This window comes from Mytilus edulis, chromosome 6 (assembly GCF_963676685.1).
Source record: "Mytilus edulis chromosome 6, xbMytEdul2.2, whole genome shotgun sequence".
Classification (NCBI taxonomy): domain Eukaryota; kingdom Metazoa; phylum Mollusca; class Bivalvia; order Mytilida; family Mytilidae; genus Mytilus; species Mytilus edulis.
In genome coordinates this window covers 66,420,282-66,438,131 of record NC_092349.1, presented here as the reverse complement: position 1 = coordinate 66,438,131, position 17,850 = coordinate 66,420,282, and the positions used below count along the sequence as shown (strand labels likewise).

The 17,850-nt window shown below is 33.0% G+C and overlaps 1 protein-coding gene across 2 annotated transcripts in view; it reads left to right on the top strand.

Moving 5' to 3' along the window:
* LOC139528194 (pre-rRNA 2'-O-ribose RNA methyltransferase FTSJ3-like) overlaps nucleotides 1–6,022 on the top strand; it is a 35,726-nt gene extending 29,704 nt beyond the window's left edge. For both annotated transcript variants that reach the window (XM_071324069.1, XM_071324070.1), the window contains exons 17-18: nucleotides 648–742; nucleotides 5,798–6,022. In XM_071324069.1, the coding sequence (XP_071180170.1) occupies nucleotides 648–742; nucleotides 5,798–6,005 (303 nt within the window). In that variant the 3' untranslated portion in view covers nucleotides 6,006–6,022. The remainder of the gene's footprint in view (nucleotides 1–647; nucleotides 743–5,797) is intronic.
* The last annotated feature ends 11,828 nt before the right edge of the window (nucleotides 6,023–17,850 follow it).

Below are 17,850 nucleotides of genomic sequence, written 5' to 3'. Positions count from 1 at the left end.
AAGTCGAGACATTTCAATGTGTGCACTCTTGTTTTAATTATTTAATTGTGGTTTTGAATTTATTGGGAAGGAAAATTTTATGTTGAACTTTACATTATAACTGGAAATTCTACAAAATTTGAAAATATTTTTTGGTGGGACTAGGCTATATTATTAATTGCTTTGTAGATTAATTTATGAAAGTTTGTTTGACAGAAAAGAAAAAATTCTATCAAAAATTATAAAGGGCTAAATACATTTCAGAAATAGTACAGATACTTTCAATACATTTGACCTATAATAGTTTAATGTTATAGAAGTTCCACAACCTTAAACCTTCATATCTTTGGACCCGTTCTTCTTTAAAGAAAACTTAAACATAGTGGACCTTAAAATAGCTTGTTATAATCTTACTTTAAACTAGACTATTGTTAAACCGAATCTTTATATATAAGACATTGTAATTTCAAACTCCAATCTTAATTGACTTAGTCATGTTAGTATTGTCAGTTTTTCTGCCAAAGATCATGATTCTCTATGGGCACTCTGACTTCTTCCACCATTAAAAACTGACCTCCATGATATAGCCAATAGGGCTAAAAATGGCATTAAAATCAATCAATCAGAAATTTCAATTCTCAATGTGAAATCCTTTTTGTTGATTGTAGGAAGGTAAACGGCTAGACAGAGCCAGGAAGAGAGCTGAAGCCGTCTCTGACACAGTAGATATCAATGAGAGGGACAAAATGCAGCAGATTAAACAGTAAGTTTATTATATATTGGCAAGACCTCAGGCTGTTACTGACGTTTATCAGTACATGTCAACTCAAGGTTTTAGCTCACATGTCACCACAGATCTTCTCTGAAACCACTAGGACAATTTGAACCAAAACTGGCCTGAATGATCATAAGAGCGTGTTTGTAAAGTTTGTGAATTTTTACTGCTTCTAACAAACGAACATGACTGCCATGGCTTATAATAAAACAGAAGGATAAAATACAAGAAATGTCTCCTATCTTTTAAAATATAAAAGATAGCATGCATTATGCAGTATTCATTTTGTATTATTTTGGTAATGTTACTAGAATTACATGTCTACAAGGCTGTAAAGCAGAAAAAATTTGATGAGGTATGGGGAAAACTGAAACCGTATCTTGCACAGTTTGCAAAAAACAACAACATTTTTAAAAGTACTAAATGATAACGAATGGTAAGCAGGAGTATTGTGGAGTATGGTGCACTAATAAGTTTTGATATTAAGTTGCATAAAATTGTGTCAAGCCTTTTTTGATAAAATAATAGAAATATATCCTTGAATGTGATGTACTATTCTGGCTGTATAAGGCCAAAATAAATAAATTGTGTGTTTCCTATTTCGCCTCTTGAAAAAATTAGGTAGGGTAGGTATGTTAAACATTTTATTCAACAAATTTAAATTTTCTTTCAAATGGTCGTGCAACATTGAGGATTATTCCAGCCGGTCTACCAATGCTAAGCTGAGGTTGATTTTCAGGGGTAATGCTCTGCACCTGCATCCTCTTTATTTAATACAAAAAAAAGATGTGTTTTTTGCTCTCGATTTGAGAAGATTTGTCTAAATTTACTAATTAAATAAATTACAGATATAAATATGACATAATTTTTTTCCTTTTCTTGTATAAATTGTTAAGGGAACAGCTGGAGTAAATATCGAAGAATAAAAGTTGATATGGTGCCTGGGAAATAAAATTGAGAAAGGAAATGGGGAATGTGTCAAAACGACAACAACCGACCATGGGAAAATTCATTATAATGTCTACTTCCTGAGGACAGCTTCTTTTTATGCCCCAGGCCTAAATTAAAATATTGTTTGTTTTCCTTTTTCCAACCCTATTTTTTGGAACAGGGTTGGTAGGCAGGTAAAATATTTCATTTTTCTTTCCCAAAAAATAACTTTGCTCGGTACATTTTTTGTCATGGGTGGGCAGGTAGGTATAATATTTTATTTTATAGATACAAAATCTGCATGATATCATTTTTGTCTGTATTGCTTTTGTTTAAATATGCTTTTACTATTAAGTTTCTGGGACTATTGGTATAATGTAGAATGTGAAGTTAATTCATATGCACTATTATTTTGTTTTCAAATATCAAAAATATAGGGCTGTGTGGCATATTTTCAATATTTATATGCCTGGAACTTTTAAGAGTTTTAACTTACACTAATATTCTGTACTATGTACCTTGTAAATGTTGTATGCCCTCGACCTAAAGGTTTATTAGTATTATATATCTCCCCAGCATGGTCTGTAAAACAGCTGTACAATGTGCAATCTATAGCATGTTTTATTCCGATATTCTAACAATTTTATCAAAATTTGAACTTAAATTACCATGATATCTGTGAAATAAAAAGAATATTTGACTAGAATATAAAGCCTTTGCCCGGCAGTGCAATTCTCATCATCATCGTCATGCAACCAGTTGGAAGAGCTAAAACTAACCATTTGTCTTATTTTACTAACAACTTCAGGCACTTGTCTCAGAAAAATTTCTGAGACAATTGCCTGTGCTTGCAACCCTAGAGTTTTTAAACTTTCGTGTGTGCCAGTGTTTTCAATGAAAATGCTACAAGACTTTAACACAATTGTCATGCATTTTACATCGCATTCATAAATGGTCTGTATGGAAAAACTTGGCGAATTTACTGCCAATTATTCTACACTTTACCATGTTTACAAGCCTTTGGTTCATGTCAGATATAAATATTATGTCAAAGCTGGTCGAAGGCATCATTAACATAATCATCCTGATTTACGGATCACCAAAGGCCACCCCTACATAGGATACAACGTCTGTTTAAAAAAAATTTTGTACACACGTTAATAATTTTGTATTGGACGAACTTTTTTTATTGAAACCCTGCTCTTCACAGGGCAATCATTCATCATACCATGATTTCAAAACTTTCAACATCAATTTCAAACAAATGCTTTGAATCGCTAAATGCAAGAGTTCATGTCAAACGCTCACGTGATACCAAACGGTCTAAATCTTATATGGGGAAGGTAAAACCAGAGGATTCCGGTAAAAAAGTTTTGAGCGGGAAATACAAATATAAGATTTTCAGTAGGAACGAAAAAAATAAAATGAAATAAAATATCAGTACAAAGGATAAAGTTTATTTAGTTTTCAAGGTTGTCAGTCTATTTAAAAAAATAATAGGTGGACTATATAGGATCTATAGAACTTTGTATGTTGAACATTTCTGTTTGACATAGATTTCTAGACCTTTACCTCATTTTCATGGGTCAATGCATTATTTGCATGTATCACATTGTTTTTAAAACTTAAGCATGCTGTATTAAAAAAAAATGTTTTTGAAATATATTGTAAAAGTAAACTTTCTGATCAATGTTTTATAAGTCCCATACTGACGAAGTCAAATGGGACTTTAGGTTTGCACTCTGTCCGTCTGTCTGTCTGTCCATCTGTCAGTCCGGTAAATCAGTTTTCCACACTTTCTTTCTTCATGCTTGAAGATATTGATTTAATATTTTGTGTATTACTTATCATGACAAGTTACAGATAAAGTTTGAATTTTGTTCCAGTCTGATGATTTTGTACAGAGTAATGGGCCTTTGAGTTAGACAATTCACTAAAATAATACTTAAAGATATTGATTTGATAATTGGTATCTAGTTTTATCATGACAAGTTACAATTCAAGTTTGAATTATGTTCTTGTCTGATGATTTTGTGCAGAGTTGTGGTCCTTGGACTTAGAAAATTTACTCAAATAATCAGTTTTCTGCATTTTTTTTCATCATGCTTGAAGATATTGATTTGATAATTGGTATCTAGTTTTATCATGACAAGTTACAATTTAAGTTTGAATTTTGTTCCAGTCAGATGATTTTGTGCAGAGTTATGGTCCTTGGACATAGAAAATTCACTCAAATAATCAGTTTTCTGCACTTTTTTTCGTCATGCTTGAAGATATTGATTTAGAAATTGGTATATATAGTTATATCATAACAAGTTACAGATCAAGTTTGAATTTTGTTCCGGTCAGACGATTTTGTATAGAGTTATCATCCTTGGACATAGAAAATTCACTCAAATAATCAGTTTCCACACTTTTTTCGGTCATGCTTGAAGATATTGATTTGAAAATTGGTATAAAGTTTTATCATGACATGTTACAGATCAAGTTCGAATTTTGTTCTGGTCTAATGATTTTGTGCAGAGTTATGGTTCTTGGACTTAAAAAATTCATTTAGATAATCAGTTTTCAACACTTTTTTTCGTCATGCTTTAAGATATTGACTTGATATTTGTTATACAGTTTACACTCTGACAAGTTAGATATCAAGTTAAATTTTGTTTCAATACAATGAATTTTTTAACTGGTAAGGGGCTATGTATTGCCATACATTACTCACAGAATGCTAGTTTTTGAAATGTTGGAAATATCACAAACTTTGTAGAAATCCATGATTAGTTTAGTTTTTCCTCAATGGACTGAAAACAACCTGTTTTTGACTTTGATATTTGATATTTTGTTGGATTATATCTGTCATTTGTCTGTAGTAATAAAAGAAAAGAAAAATATGAAAAATATTGATTTTTGACAAACATTCCTGTTGATAAAGAAAATCAATCAATGAGCGATAAATAAATGTTCAACGTAATTTATGAAAAACTATAAGTATAGTTTAATATGAGTATGAATGTCAACAAAAAGTTTAGAAAAGCATTAAGTTTAAAATTAGTGTTCACTGCATGCAAAATAAAGTATCTTTTGAAACATAGCATTTTTTAGTTTGACAATTAAGCACAATACACTAGTACTGTGCAACAGTAACCTAATGATACAAGACATTTAAAAAAAGACAGCCAGACATCAAAACAACAGACAATTGTTGATACATCAAACTATAACAAGTTCTCAAGTATTGTAGGATCAATGATAAAACAAATTTTATCTCATATTTAACAGAAATTGAATGGCCATTTTAGTGCATCACACTTCATAACATTAATAACTCTTCATTTTTACATTACTAAATTATCCAATTATTGATCATCTAAGAGCCATTATTGACGAAGGCTATGGCAACTTTGGACTTTAAACCTAAGCTAATTGACAATCTTCATTGGATTATTGCCTAAGATATTGATATTCTATAATTAATAAATGACCTAATCCTATTCCAAATATTCATATCAGATTCCTAAATTGGTTAATGTGACAAAATTGATTATTGGTACATGTATTAAGAATGTTATTTATAAGAGATTGTAATTGCAATGAGTTTAGAAGAGTTGTTTGAAGGCAAAAAATATTTGCAGTTTTTATTACTTTTATTTATATATTTTAGAAAACATGTGTAGTATTTTATAGTTAAGATTTTGCATAAACATCTTGGAACTTGGTGAATGTCTTTTTAAGACAAACAAGATGCAGTATAGATTCACATATTAGATATACCCAAGTGATAATTTGTCTTAAAGTGAAACTGATGTCATGTTAGCACTTCTATCTTCACACATTCGGCACAAGGTTGTATAATGATGTAAAAAATGGTTGTGAGTGCTCTCTTTTAGAGATGACTTAAAAATCAAGGTTGTGTGCATAAAGATGATATAGAGAGTTTAAATTACTATGCCATTGCTTAATTAACAAGTCTTCAATGGTTCCAAACTAAAACCGGAGAAAACACATCAGTTTTAAGAGGAAACCAACAAAAACACCCCCAGCATACTGACATAAATATAAACAGACTATTTGATAACAGCTGCCACATACATGTAACATTCATTATTTTTGTTGCAGAATCTACAAGAAAGCAGGCTTATTATCAACCAAAAAGAAAGAAATTAAATATGTGGTGGCTAAAAAAGGAATGGGTAAACGAGCAGCTCGTCCATCTGGTCATAAAGGCCCATATAAAGTGGTAGATCCAAGAATGAAATCAGATAATAAAAGACAGAAAGCTCAAGATAGAAAGAAAGGTGGAGGAAAAGGAAGAAAGAAAAAATAAATATTTATATCAATCTAGTACTTTTCATATTTTTTATATTGAATATCACACTTAAAATCATTAGAAGCTGTCCATATTGATTTTCTCTTTCAAAAACACTATTTTTGGATCTTGGTTTTTTTTTTCAAATAAGTAAGTACCAGTAGATGTTGTTAAATTCCAAAGACCACTGTCCATCACAGTCACTACATTTTACGATGCAGTATTCCGCACTAGGTAATGATTGATACCATTTTTAGGTCAGTTTGAAAAGAACACTCCTTGCTCAATGTGAAAAAGACATCTAGTTCTTCAATTAATACTAGGGTAATGTTAAAAAAATATTTATCCTTTAAATAAAACAGGACAAAAGCAACATAAGCGCTACATTCTACAGACTTAATATAGAAATATGTGGTATGATTAGTAATAAGTAAGGGTTGAAATTTGGGCCTTCTTTTACTTTAAGGGTCCCCAAACTTTAGAGTAAGAGTTCATTCATGGTTATGGGATGTTATAGGTTAGTGTTAGGTTTAGGTATGGGTATGGGTTAGGGTAAGGTTTGGGGTTCAGGATAGTTTAGTATAGCTCTATGTGGGTTGGGACCCCTAAAGTAAAAGAAGGCCGAAATTTGCGCTGGACCGATGGTCCAAGTCCAGAAGAATTTGCATCAGACCAGTAGATTTTGTCAGCAGGTGGTCTGGCGGACCGAACAAAATTGTTAATAAAAATCACTGACTGCAATCACAATGGGAAGAATTGTATAACATGTGAAAAATTTGCAGTGACAGGACTAGAAAAGAAATGTATTTTGTAACAGGATCTTCGTATTTTAAGTTTAATTCTTTACTTGTTAATGAACAATCAGAACAGCAAAAAAATCCACGGAAATAAAAAAAGAGGAATGCACCCAAGGAATTGAAGGCAGGGAAAATCATTCAGACTTTAAATCAAAACATTTTCAAAAGATTGGTGAACATATTAAGAAATGTACATGCTATTGCTAAGTATAGACGCCTGTTCACAGATTTTCTTTGGATGTGTGAACTTGATGATATGAAAGGTGTTATTATTGGACCGGCATACTGTAAAAACAAGCAAGTTATAACTTTTGTTAATTTCATTACAAAAATGGAATGTCAAAAAGTTTTAAAATAGTCCTAAATTAACATTTTGTTGGTTTCCCCAATCCCAACCCTGCCAAACAAGGTGTGGGTAGCTATATAGAAATGTACGCTACAAGGAGTTCAAGCTTTTGCTTCAAATGGTATGGTAAAAATTTTGCTTGAATTACAAAGAAAGAAAATGGGATATACATGTACACCCAACAACACAAACAAAACAAAAGACATCTAGAGGTAAAATTACTGTATAAAGTAAGGGGAGATGTGGTATGAATTGTCTTTAGACAACTATTCAACGGAGTCTCAATGAAGCTGATTAAAGCAACCACAGGTCTTTCTTGGGTCAACAAAATGTCTGGTTTGCTTGGGTTCAGAATTTAAATGGGGAGTATAGTGTTTTCTTGTGGACTGTTACCTTGTGGTAAAGGAAATTAACAATCCAGCTCAGTGTACTGTAATTATACATATGGGTCCCATATTTGTTTAATATTTGTAGCAGGATGCAGCCATCAATATATCCATTATTTGACAGAATATGAAACACATTTAAAAAACTAAAATATAGTAAAGTAAAGGACAAACTAAAGCAAAACTCATAGAATTCTTTTATAGAAGGAACCCCCAACAGCACTTGTACTAAAACAATCTATATTTAAGTCCAGCTTAATTCTGGACAGAAAACATATGAAAAGCTTGTGTTTAGTCATCATTTCCTCCTTTTTGAAAAATGCTTAGGAAATAGAATTCATGATTTAGTACTGCCGAAACCTCATCTCCATTTGAACTACTATTGTTGAGCAGTGAGTCCAGATCAAAGTCTGAAAAATTACTTCAAGATGTTAACCTCTGTCCCATCTTAATATTTCCTTGTGTTAATGTCTATTTTTGTGAGGTGAGCGTTAAGATCCAATACGTTTTTCCTACATGTTGGTATCTTCAACATTTTTTCAAGTGGCAAAACTCTTTCACAACGTATTGAAAAATGTTACTAGAATAGTTTTTTAAGACCCTACAAAGATCATCTCCTGTTGATTGGGTGGCATAAGTTCTACATAGTTACAATTGGCCGGTTCAGAATCTGATGCATTCTGGGTAATATTTTCAAAAGCGTACACCAAAGCGTTGTGATTGGTTTAAAACGTTCTAAACAATGGAAATTCAACCAATGACGTAACGTTATTTTAATTTTGGGGTACGAACAATAAAATTACCCATGATGCTTTAGATTCTGAAACAGCCAATTGAAATCACTTTTGGCAAATCATAAGTTCATCTTCTCTTTTACTAGGCATGCCTATCCAAAACTTTATAAACTGTGTTTTAATGGGTTCATCCTTTTTGTCTTTTATTTTTACTGATTTGAACTTATTCTTGGTCCTTTATGTTCTGAGTTTGTAAGGGATAAAAAAAAACATTGCACTGAAACCAGATTTTGAGAAAGTTGGGGCCCCAGGACAAGACAATGTTAGAATTTGGATTTGTAAATATATGTATTAAACATTTATGTAGATACAGGATGTGTCAAAATGAGCATAAGATTGCAATGGTGTTTAATTCCCTAACACCTTATTTTTGCTATGAACATCGTAATGGATTACAGTGGCGGATCCGGCCATTTAAAAAAGGGGAATTCCCAACCCAGGACAAAGGGGGGTTCCAACTATATGTTCCCATTCAAAAGCATTGATCAGCCAAAAAAAGGGGGGTTCCAACCCCCGGACCACCCCCTTGGATACGCCAATGGATTAATACATAATGGAGGTTGCACTCTCTGAAATGTCTCGCCTGTCAAACTCATGGTTGATTTATGTCAAATATGAAGGGTTTACTACAAGTTTCAAAAACAGTTAACCTTATCAATGACCAATGTTATTGAGAACAAGGGCAGGTGAACGATGCCCTACGAACATGTACACGTATCATACAATCATTTCATTTTCTAAATGTTGTGGTCCTGTAGCTTATAATACTGGAGTAACAGATCAAACCCCAAATACTTGACTTGACATTGACCAATAAACCATGTAAATGAGGTCAAGGTCAAGTGAACCCTATCAGACAGACCTACACTCATTAAAATCATGTCATACACGGTCACCAAATACAATTCATCAGTTACTCAAAATTGGTTAAACTGACAAAACCATGAAAACACAGCATTAACCAATGAACCACTATATACAATTATGTAACAAATGAGGTCAAGATCATATGCCTTCTACCAGTCGGACAAAAACACTTTTTAATCATTCCATACATCAAATATCTCGGCAATATTGATTAGAGTTTCTGATATAAAAATATATAAACACCTTACAATCATTCAAACACCGCATATAGTGACCCTATTGGTTTTTCTAAGATATAGAACAAACCATAAACTAAACAGTGTCCAATTAACCACGACAATAAGATAAATTGTCAGATGAAACCTGTCAGTCGGACATTTACACTTTACAGTTCTTCCATACACCAAATATAGTTCTATTTCTTATAGTACATGAGATACTTGACCACGAAAACATAACTTTGATCACTGATACATGAAATGATGTTGACAGGCATATAGACCTTGCAAATAACCCATATACCAATTGTTTTTCCATTCGTTTGACGTTTTTAGCTTTTAATTTTCAATTTGTTTACGGACTTTTGGTTTTTAATTTTCTTTGAGTTCGATAGTTTTATTATTCTACTTTCTACCAGATAAAGTTATCCTATTACTCATAAAAAGAGGTTTTCATATGACAAAAACAACTGTTAATTTTTTAAGCAGTAAACCATGATCGAAAACGATGTTAAGGACAATAGACATATGGCAGACAGACATGTCATTACATAAAAGGTATCTCAGTATACAAGGTATGAAATTCCGGGTCTTCCACCGTTCAGGACAGGAGTTTTGAGTAAAAAAAAGTCCGGATAAGACACTTGCAAAAAACAAAATCAGGACAATTTAGGTAAAAAAAAGTCAGGATAAACTAAAAAAAAAAGGCAGGACCGAACAGAGTGAAAAATAAAAAGGCAGGACAGAGATTACAGCTAAAAAAAAATGCAAGACAACATTTTTCATCCTAGCCCCCCTTTAAAAATCAAATGGTAGCTCCCTTACACAAATTGTTGATGACACCGCAAGATTGTAAAACATATGTCTTGCATTCTGCGACGACTCGATCTTTCGCTGACATTTTGATTGTATTATATAAATAAAACGGAAATTCATTTAACAGCAACTTATCAATTTTTATGCAGGTGTATGCAAAATCTTGTACAAATATGTGAGATGACATATTTACTAAAATCATAGATAAATAACATGTCTCTGTAGTTATAAACCTGATCTTAATTTTAAATGTAGTTTGCGTAAAAACCAATGCTACATGATGGAAGTCAAAAGGTCAAATAGGATGGCTAATTTTGAACTTCTGTTCTCAACTCGTCGTATTGCAATGTTTATAGGAACAAACGATGACCGGCGGCAGACTTGCATTAAATACTTAATGCTCAAACTTTCATCAGTCACTCCACGAAATATAGTCACCATATTAATTTTGCAATGTTACTTCCACTGAAGAGATTTCCATATGTGTCAATTTTAAAGCTTTTTTCCTAACTGTGTATTGCTACCTAAGCAACACGACGGGTGTCACATGTGAAGCAGGATCTGCATACCCTTCCGGAGCACCTGAGATCACCCCCGTTTTTGCTGGGCTTCGTGTTGCTTAGTCTATGATAGTTAATTATCAAAGGTACCAGGATTATAATTTAGTACGCCAGACGCGCGTTTCGTCTACATAAGACTCATAAACTAAACAGTGACGCTCATATCAAAATATTTATAAAGCTTAAAAAGTACAAAGTTGAAGAGCATTGCCAGGATCCAAATTTCAAAAAGTTGTGCCAAATACGGCTAAGGTAATCTATGCCTGGGATAAGTAAATCCTTAGTTTTTCGAAAAATTCAAAGTTTTGTAAACAGGAAATTTATAACAATGACCACATTATTGATATTCATGTCAACACACCGAAGCGTTGACTACTGGGCTGGTGTAAACTGGACCCCTGTTGTGTTCACTTATCGCTACACTGACAACAGGTATGGCCTAAATCCCGTGGTCAGAATTCTGACCACGGGATTTGATAATTCGACGAGACTAGTGTATCATGTGCTATGTTTATTATGTGTTATACTGATAGGAAATAAAACAAGAAATTAGCACATTTATAACCCTACTGAGTTCTTAAGGGAATAAAAGATACCGGCTCAGTTTGTCAAGAACATGTTAACACGCGTGTTTGTCATTTATCTGCGCTACTACCATGGGGTTAATTAACAGATACTTATTTATTTTGCGGCATCACAGTATTAACATTTGAGGTCAGTTTCCTATCACTTTAATTGGTCAATTTTATTAGCGAATCGTTGAATTTGTAAAATTCGTCCAATTAATGCCAATTTGACAATGGCACCAACCCGTTCCTTCGGTGCAAAGCTATAGATAGAACGGCGGACCAGTTTAGGGCTGGTGATACCCTCGGGGACGATTTGACGGACCGTCAAATCGTCCCCGAGGGTATCTTTCGCCCCTCTTTTACCTTAGCACCATTTGGCAAAACCTTTCGGGGATTTTTCAATCTAATTAAGATTAAATCCTTGAATTGCTCTTGTTCTGATATGTCGCGCATCAGGGACAAGAGCAATTCAAGGATTTAATCTTAATTAGATAGGGGATTTTTGGGACGTCCGTATTGTTGGCTTACTTCGTATTTCATTTGGCTTAAAACCTTCTATGATTAGAGCGATACTGATGAGTCTTTTATAGACGGAACCAGAGGTGGATTTAGGGGGCAGGGGGCCCGCCCCCCCCCCCTTTTGGGGAAAAAATTTGGTTGCTTATATAGGGAATCAATGAAGCGTGACTGGAGCGGGCCCCCTCTTAGGTCAGTCAGTGGGCCCCCACTTATGAAAATTTCTGGATCCGCCACTGGGAACTCCCGTCTGATGTTCATTATTATTATTTTAGTAAGCCTGATATCATCAATGTTTTTCCCAATTTGTAATAAACCATTTACTTAGTTTTGTCTACTATTTGAAACCCGTTATAAATACAGAAATATGGGCGCAAACGTTCAGAGTGTTTTGCTCTTCAAATATATATATATATATATAGTCCGGCGTTTGAATTTGCGCCGATTTTTTCTTTCATTTGCGCTGATTTTTTTTTTTCAATTGCGCTGATTTTTTTTTATTTGCGCCGATTATTTTTACAGGTAACTTACAGGTGAATGTTATTTTCTATTTATCATTATCACTGGTGGTAAGCGGATGGTCGTAACTAAAAGTTACTAAAAGTTACGACCATCTGAATATGGGAGACAACTATAGGGGTAAGTTTTTCTTTTCCGATTTTCGTGCAGTAAAAGGTTCATTTGAGTCAAACCGCTTGTCTCATATACACATATGTGAGTGCATTCTTATTGAAACCAAATTTGACACATAAAATCATTCCAATTTTCGTAAAATAGTCATTCAAAAATTCGAGCATGATGGTCGTAATGTCAACTATAGTATTTTGGATGATGGTCGTAACCGACACAAGATGGTCGTAACTTTGAGAGATGACCGTAACTCAAGTATTTAGACGAACTTTTATCAAGTTATTTTAAAAGTACTGTGCACATGCATAACCATGTTAATAAACTCAGTTGTTATATAAAGTTTACTACAAAAAATATTATTTCATTTGTTACTCTGATAATGGTATGCAGAAATTAAGTTAAAGAATTATCAATCATACATTTTTGATATGTTCCAAACGACCATCGTTTAGGAGAAACAGTGAAAACTAATCAACTCACATTAAGCCAAATAGTATGTTAGGGTTGAGTATTAATATATTTTTACTGTACGTTAAGGCATAAAATTGTTGAATATTTGCTTTCAGAATTTTTGACCCGCCCCTGGAGAATAGGTGCATTATATTGTATGCTCAAAAACATGAAGGCTGTTTTTTAAACTTGAATTCAGTGACAGAAAGTCCTTGCGTAGCTTATGGTAGGCTTTTAACGCCTGTTTTTAAAATAAAAAAATCATGTTTGATATGTCTGCCTGTCTTGTTAAATACTATGGCTTGGTTTTATTGGGATTAATTTTCAAACAACGATCTTAATCCATCAAGTTTACTTTGAAGTCCTTTTGCTGAAGTAGTAAAATGGCAAGATCATCAGCATATGTATAGTAAAGAATAGGCTGGTCGTGAATAAACGACAGCTGGATCAGGGGAACTTTTAACACAATCAGGAAGTTCATTTATAAAACTTTTAAACAAATTTGGACTCAAATTGTCTCCCTGTTTTACTCCAACTTTAGTTCTAAAGAGATCTCTTACCATACTCTCTAACTATATTCAATAGCTTAAGTTTTATCCCTGGGAGAATGACAGTATTAAAAGCCTTCTGGAAATCATCAAAGCAAGCAAACATTCTACCTTCTTTTGTATTACAATACTTATTTATAATAGTTTTTAGAATGAACATATGGTCAGATGGTACCGGTCATGTTTTTTTTTTTTTTTTTTTTTTTGATAAACCCAATTTGGCTCTCATCAATGATATGATATTTATCTAAGGATTTACAAAGACGTGTATCAAGTATCTTATTAAAAAGGCTTCCTCAATGAATCAGTAATTGTAATTCCTCGGTAGTTATTAAGATCGGATGCATCATTCCCTTTATGAATTGGGAATAAAAAACGTTTGGTCCAGGGTTCCTGGTATTTTTCATAAGAAAGATAAAGATGTATAACGGATAGCATGGTACCAATAGGCGTATTCAGAATTTTCAAAAACCACGGGTAATAATTATACCTGAACTTCGAATTTGCACCTTATAATCAGCTTGACTATATACCAAATGACAATACGACTTCTCAAAATCCAGGCTAAGAATAAGATGTATGTTGTTTAATTCAATTACGGACCTGCGAATTCGCGGATATGGTCTCCAACGATCCCCATAACATTATTTTGACTCCTTACTTATGCTCTTTCGACTTAAAGTATCAATTTTAAATTGTAGATTTTTCTTTTAAATTCCACCTAGTAGGTACATACTAGTTTTTAAAAAGTTTATCTTTTCAATCCATGCAAAATATAAAGAAAATAAATCAGGATACTGTTATTTCATGTGATGTCAAATTTGTTAAAAATCGCCTTTTCTTAATTCGTAACTAAGAATGATCATAACAAGAGCTGTGTGTTAAAATGAATTCTCCACTTTTGAGAATTTATATTGTTATTAAACTTAACAGCTTATAATTAGTTGCCTCTTGGTTGATTTTATACATTATATTTTAAGTAACAGTGACTGGTCATTTCATTTTGTATTGGTTTTTTTTTTCGATTCGTTCCAATTTTCTTTCCTTTCGCACTTTACAGGTATCCCTCTCTTCACCTCTATTAGTTTTTATCATTTAGTGAAATCAACTTCACAAATATATCATATAATATATTCATATAACAAAAGACACGTTTAAAACTATTGACTTGTCTTATTAGGTCCTATTTAATAAAGAGTTACGACCATCACAATTTTAAGTTACGACCATCCTGAACATTTTTGTTTTTTTAGTTACGACCATCATGCTCGAATTATTGAATGATCATTTTACGAAAATTGGAATGTTTTTATGTATCAAATTTTGTTTCAATATCAACGCACTGACGATTAGTATGTATGAGACAAGCGGTTTTACTGAAACATTTTTTTACTGCACGAAAATTGGAAAAGAAAAATGTATCCCTAGAGTTGTCTCCCATCTTCGGATGGTCGTAACTTTAAGTTACGACCATCTGCTTACCACCAGTGATTATACGGCCTCTTCCGTTAGCCAGTTGTACAAATGTTATGAATTACATATATAACTGTTGTCCCCTCACTCCAGGGAGATGGAAGTAGGATTAGATTAAACTACATTCAATGTATAGTGCATGCACAAGTATTTACTCGCCTATTTATGTTAAAATATAAATGCAACTAAGCGCAAATATGAAATCGGCGCAAATGGAAGATTGTTTTTTTTTTATTCGGCGCTAATGCCATACGCCCTACAGTCCAAATACGTCAAATATGCCAGAAGACTTCTTTTATGAGTTATTGTCCTGTGACAATTCTTTACCTTTTTCATTTAAATATTGCCTATTATCTTGAAAACTATAATAGAAAAGAGAAGCTTTAAATTGCAAACATGATCAGCAAAACAAGTTCTACAAATCATCATCTAGTGGAAATCGTCTGTCGACGCCTTATTAAAGTTGTTGCCCTTTAATTACGATTTTTACCATTTTTTTGCGTTTTCGCCATATCAACGTAAATAAGCAAAAATTATCAGTAGGCCAAGAACTTAAATTAAGACAATATAGGGGAAAAAATTTGACCACTCCTTATTGGCGTTATTGTCCATTGACAACGATTTTTACCAATTTTTTTTGGCATTTTGTCTTTTATATGGTTAAGATTGTAATAGATAAAAAGACATTTTAAATCACAAAAATTATCAGCAAGTCAAGAACTAACAAGTCAAATTTTGCTGTGTAACGAAATTAATAGACTGTCCAATCTAATTAAAACCTGATCTCTCAATATCAGAAAACGGGAGCGATGAGAGATCGGTTTTTAATTAGATAGTAGACTGTCCTTCTTTTTTCTTAAAATGTAAAATTAATAAATCTTTACGTAAGCAGCTTGAAAAAGATATAAATAATATATGTCCAGAATACTTTAAATTGTCTGAAACAGACAGATAACAATTAATTCTATCTTCATTTGATATTATGCAGCTTACTGTTCCGTTCATTAAAAAGTCATTTGCACTGAGGGGAGTGGACACAACGCCTGCATACTGAATATTACTGTTTTACCACTTTATATATGATGTTTAATATGTTAAATTTCCATTGTGTATATTGTATTGTATTTTTTGTATATACCTTCAACCCCCAGGGGTATAAATGTGCATTTCATAAATAAATTTATAGGAGAAATTGCCCTTAAAAGAGGACTGTTGACCCCTCTTTTGTCAGTGTTGTAAGCAAAAACGTAAGAATTAAGAAAGAGAGAAACTAAACCAGACTGAATGATTAGCGATACAATTCAAGATCAACATAACAGAATTTTTTGTCATGAATTTTATTCTCGTCTATAATGTTGTAGAATGTCCTTTGTTGAATATGCACATAGACTTTAAGGTGAGTGACACAGGCTCCGCTATCGATCCTCTGTTTTTTTCTTCTTCAAATCTGAGTCATAACTCTAATGACAAACAAACTTTTACCATTATGTTAAAAAATTCTACTTTTAGCTCATCCATGATTTTCTTTGCACCCAACATGGCTCGATATTTCTCACTATGCTTTGACAATTTAACGGATATACATGTATACATGTATGACTCTGATAATTTCCTGCGGAAACACATAGGACAATGTATGACTTGTTTCACGAAAAGAACAGAATTTGAGGGAAAGCAATGACATAGACCTGTGGCGTCTATATGGTGCAAGTCTATGATGCAATATGGAAGGGGCCACAGATCTGAGGGAAGGACACATTTTTTAGGCTGGACACAGATTTGAGGCTTACATGTATAACATATAAAAAATGCAATTAAGGCGGTCATAAAAATAGCCCAAAAAATCAGCGCCGTTTAAGGCGGTCATAAAAATAGCCAAAATAAAGAGTTTCAGGCGGTCATTAATCGTGGCAAATCCTGCATGATATTTTCAAGCATAAAATGGAGAGCAAAGACTTCCAAATAGGAGACACGCTCCCATTAATTTATGAATAGTGTATGATAAGCCATTTGTTTTCCACAACGGCTACCCCTAAATCTGCCTCTAATTACGGAATATGGAAGTTCAGAGGCGGGTTGGGTTCGGACAGAGGTTGTTCCCTAAATAAACTGAAACCTTTAAAGCTAGGATTACATAATCATGGATACTATGGTAAATGCATACTTAAACCCCTTTCTTTTTATGCAAAATCCTCAGAATTCGGTATTTTCTTAAAATAAATTCAGCATTTCATTGAAATATAGCCGCTATGACAAAACTGCATTCTCGAAGAGATTATTTCCCTGAATTGTACGATTGTAGATAGCCTGGACCGTATTAAACTGAGTTGCCTTGAAATGACACGAGAATATTGATCAATATTAATTTAAAGACACATATGTTGTATGACAACTGACTTATGATCTGATTAATCAGATTGACTAAAATTTGCCGACCAGCTTGAACCGGAATTGCTTAGCAGACAATGATCTGACTAACACATTTATTTAAAATACTTCTTCTCCGCAATGTTTTCCATCTGCTCAGTGATTTTTCAAGTTAATGCGTTAATTTTGACCTACAAAACGCCGGCTGCATATTTTCAGAGGGTCTTTCACGAAATAGACATTCTAGCTGACAACCTAGTTAACGCAACCTCCTCCCTTAGTCAATCGCTGCGTCGTATTTGTTCATAAAAATTTAAGAAACTGTGAACAGCAAGAAGCGAAAAAAAATCAGTATTATATGTAAGAAAATGTTGTGTCTAGTTGCTTTTTATGATCTTTCAATAAATTACTTTGTTTTGAAAAAAGATTTTTTGACATAAATGACTAAATTTGTACATTTTTTGCATTCATATTGAAGTCAAGGTCACAAATTGACAATCGTAAAATTATTAATATATCGTACTAC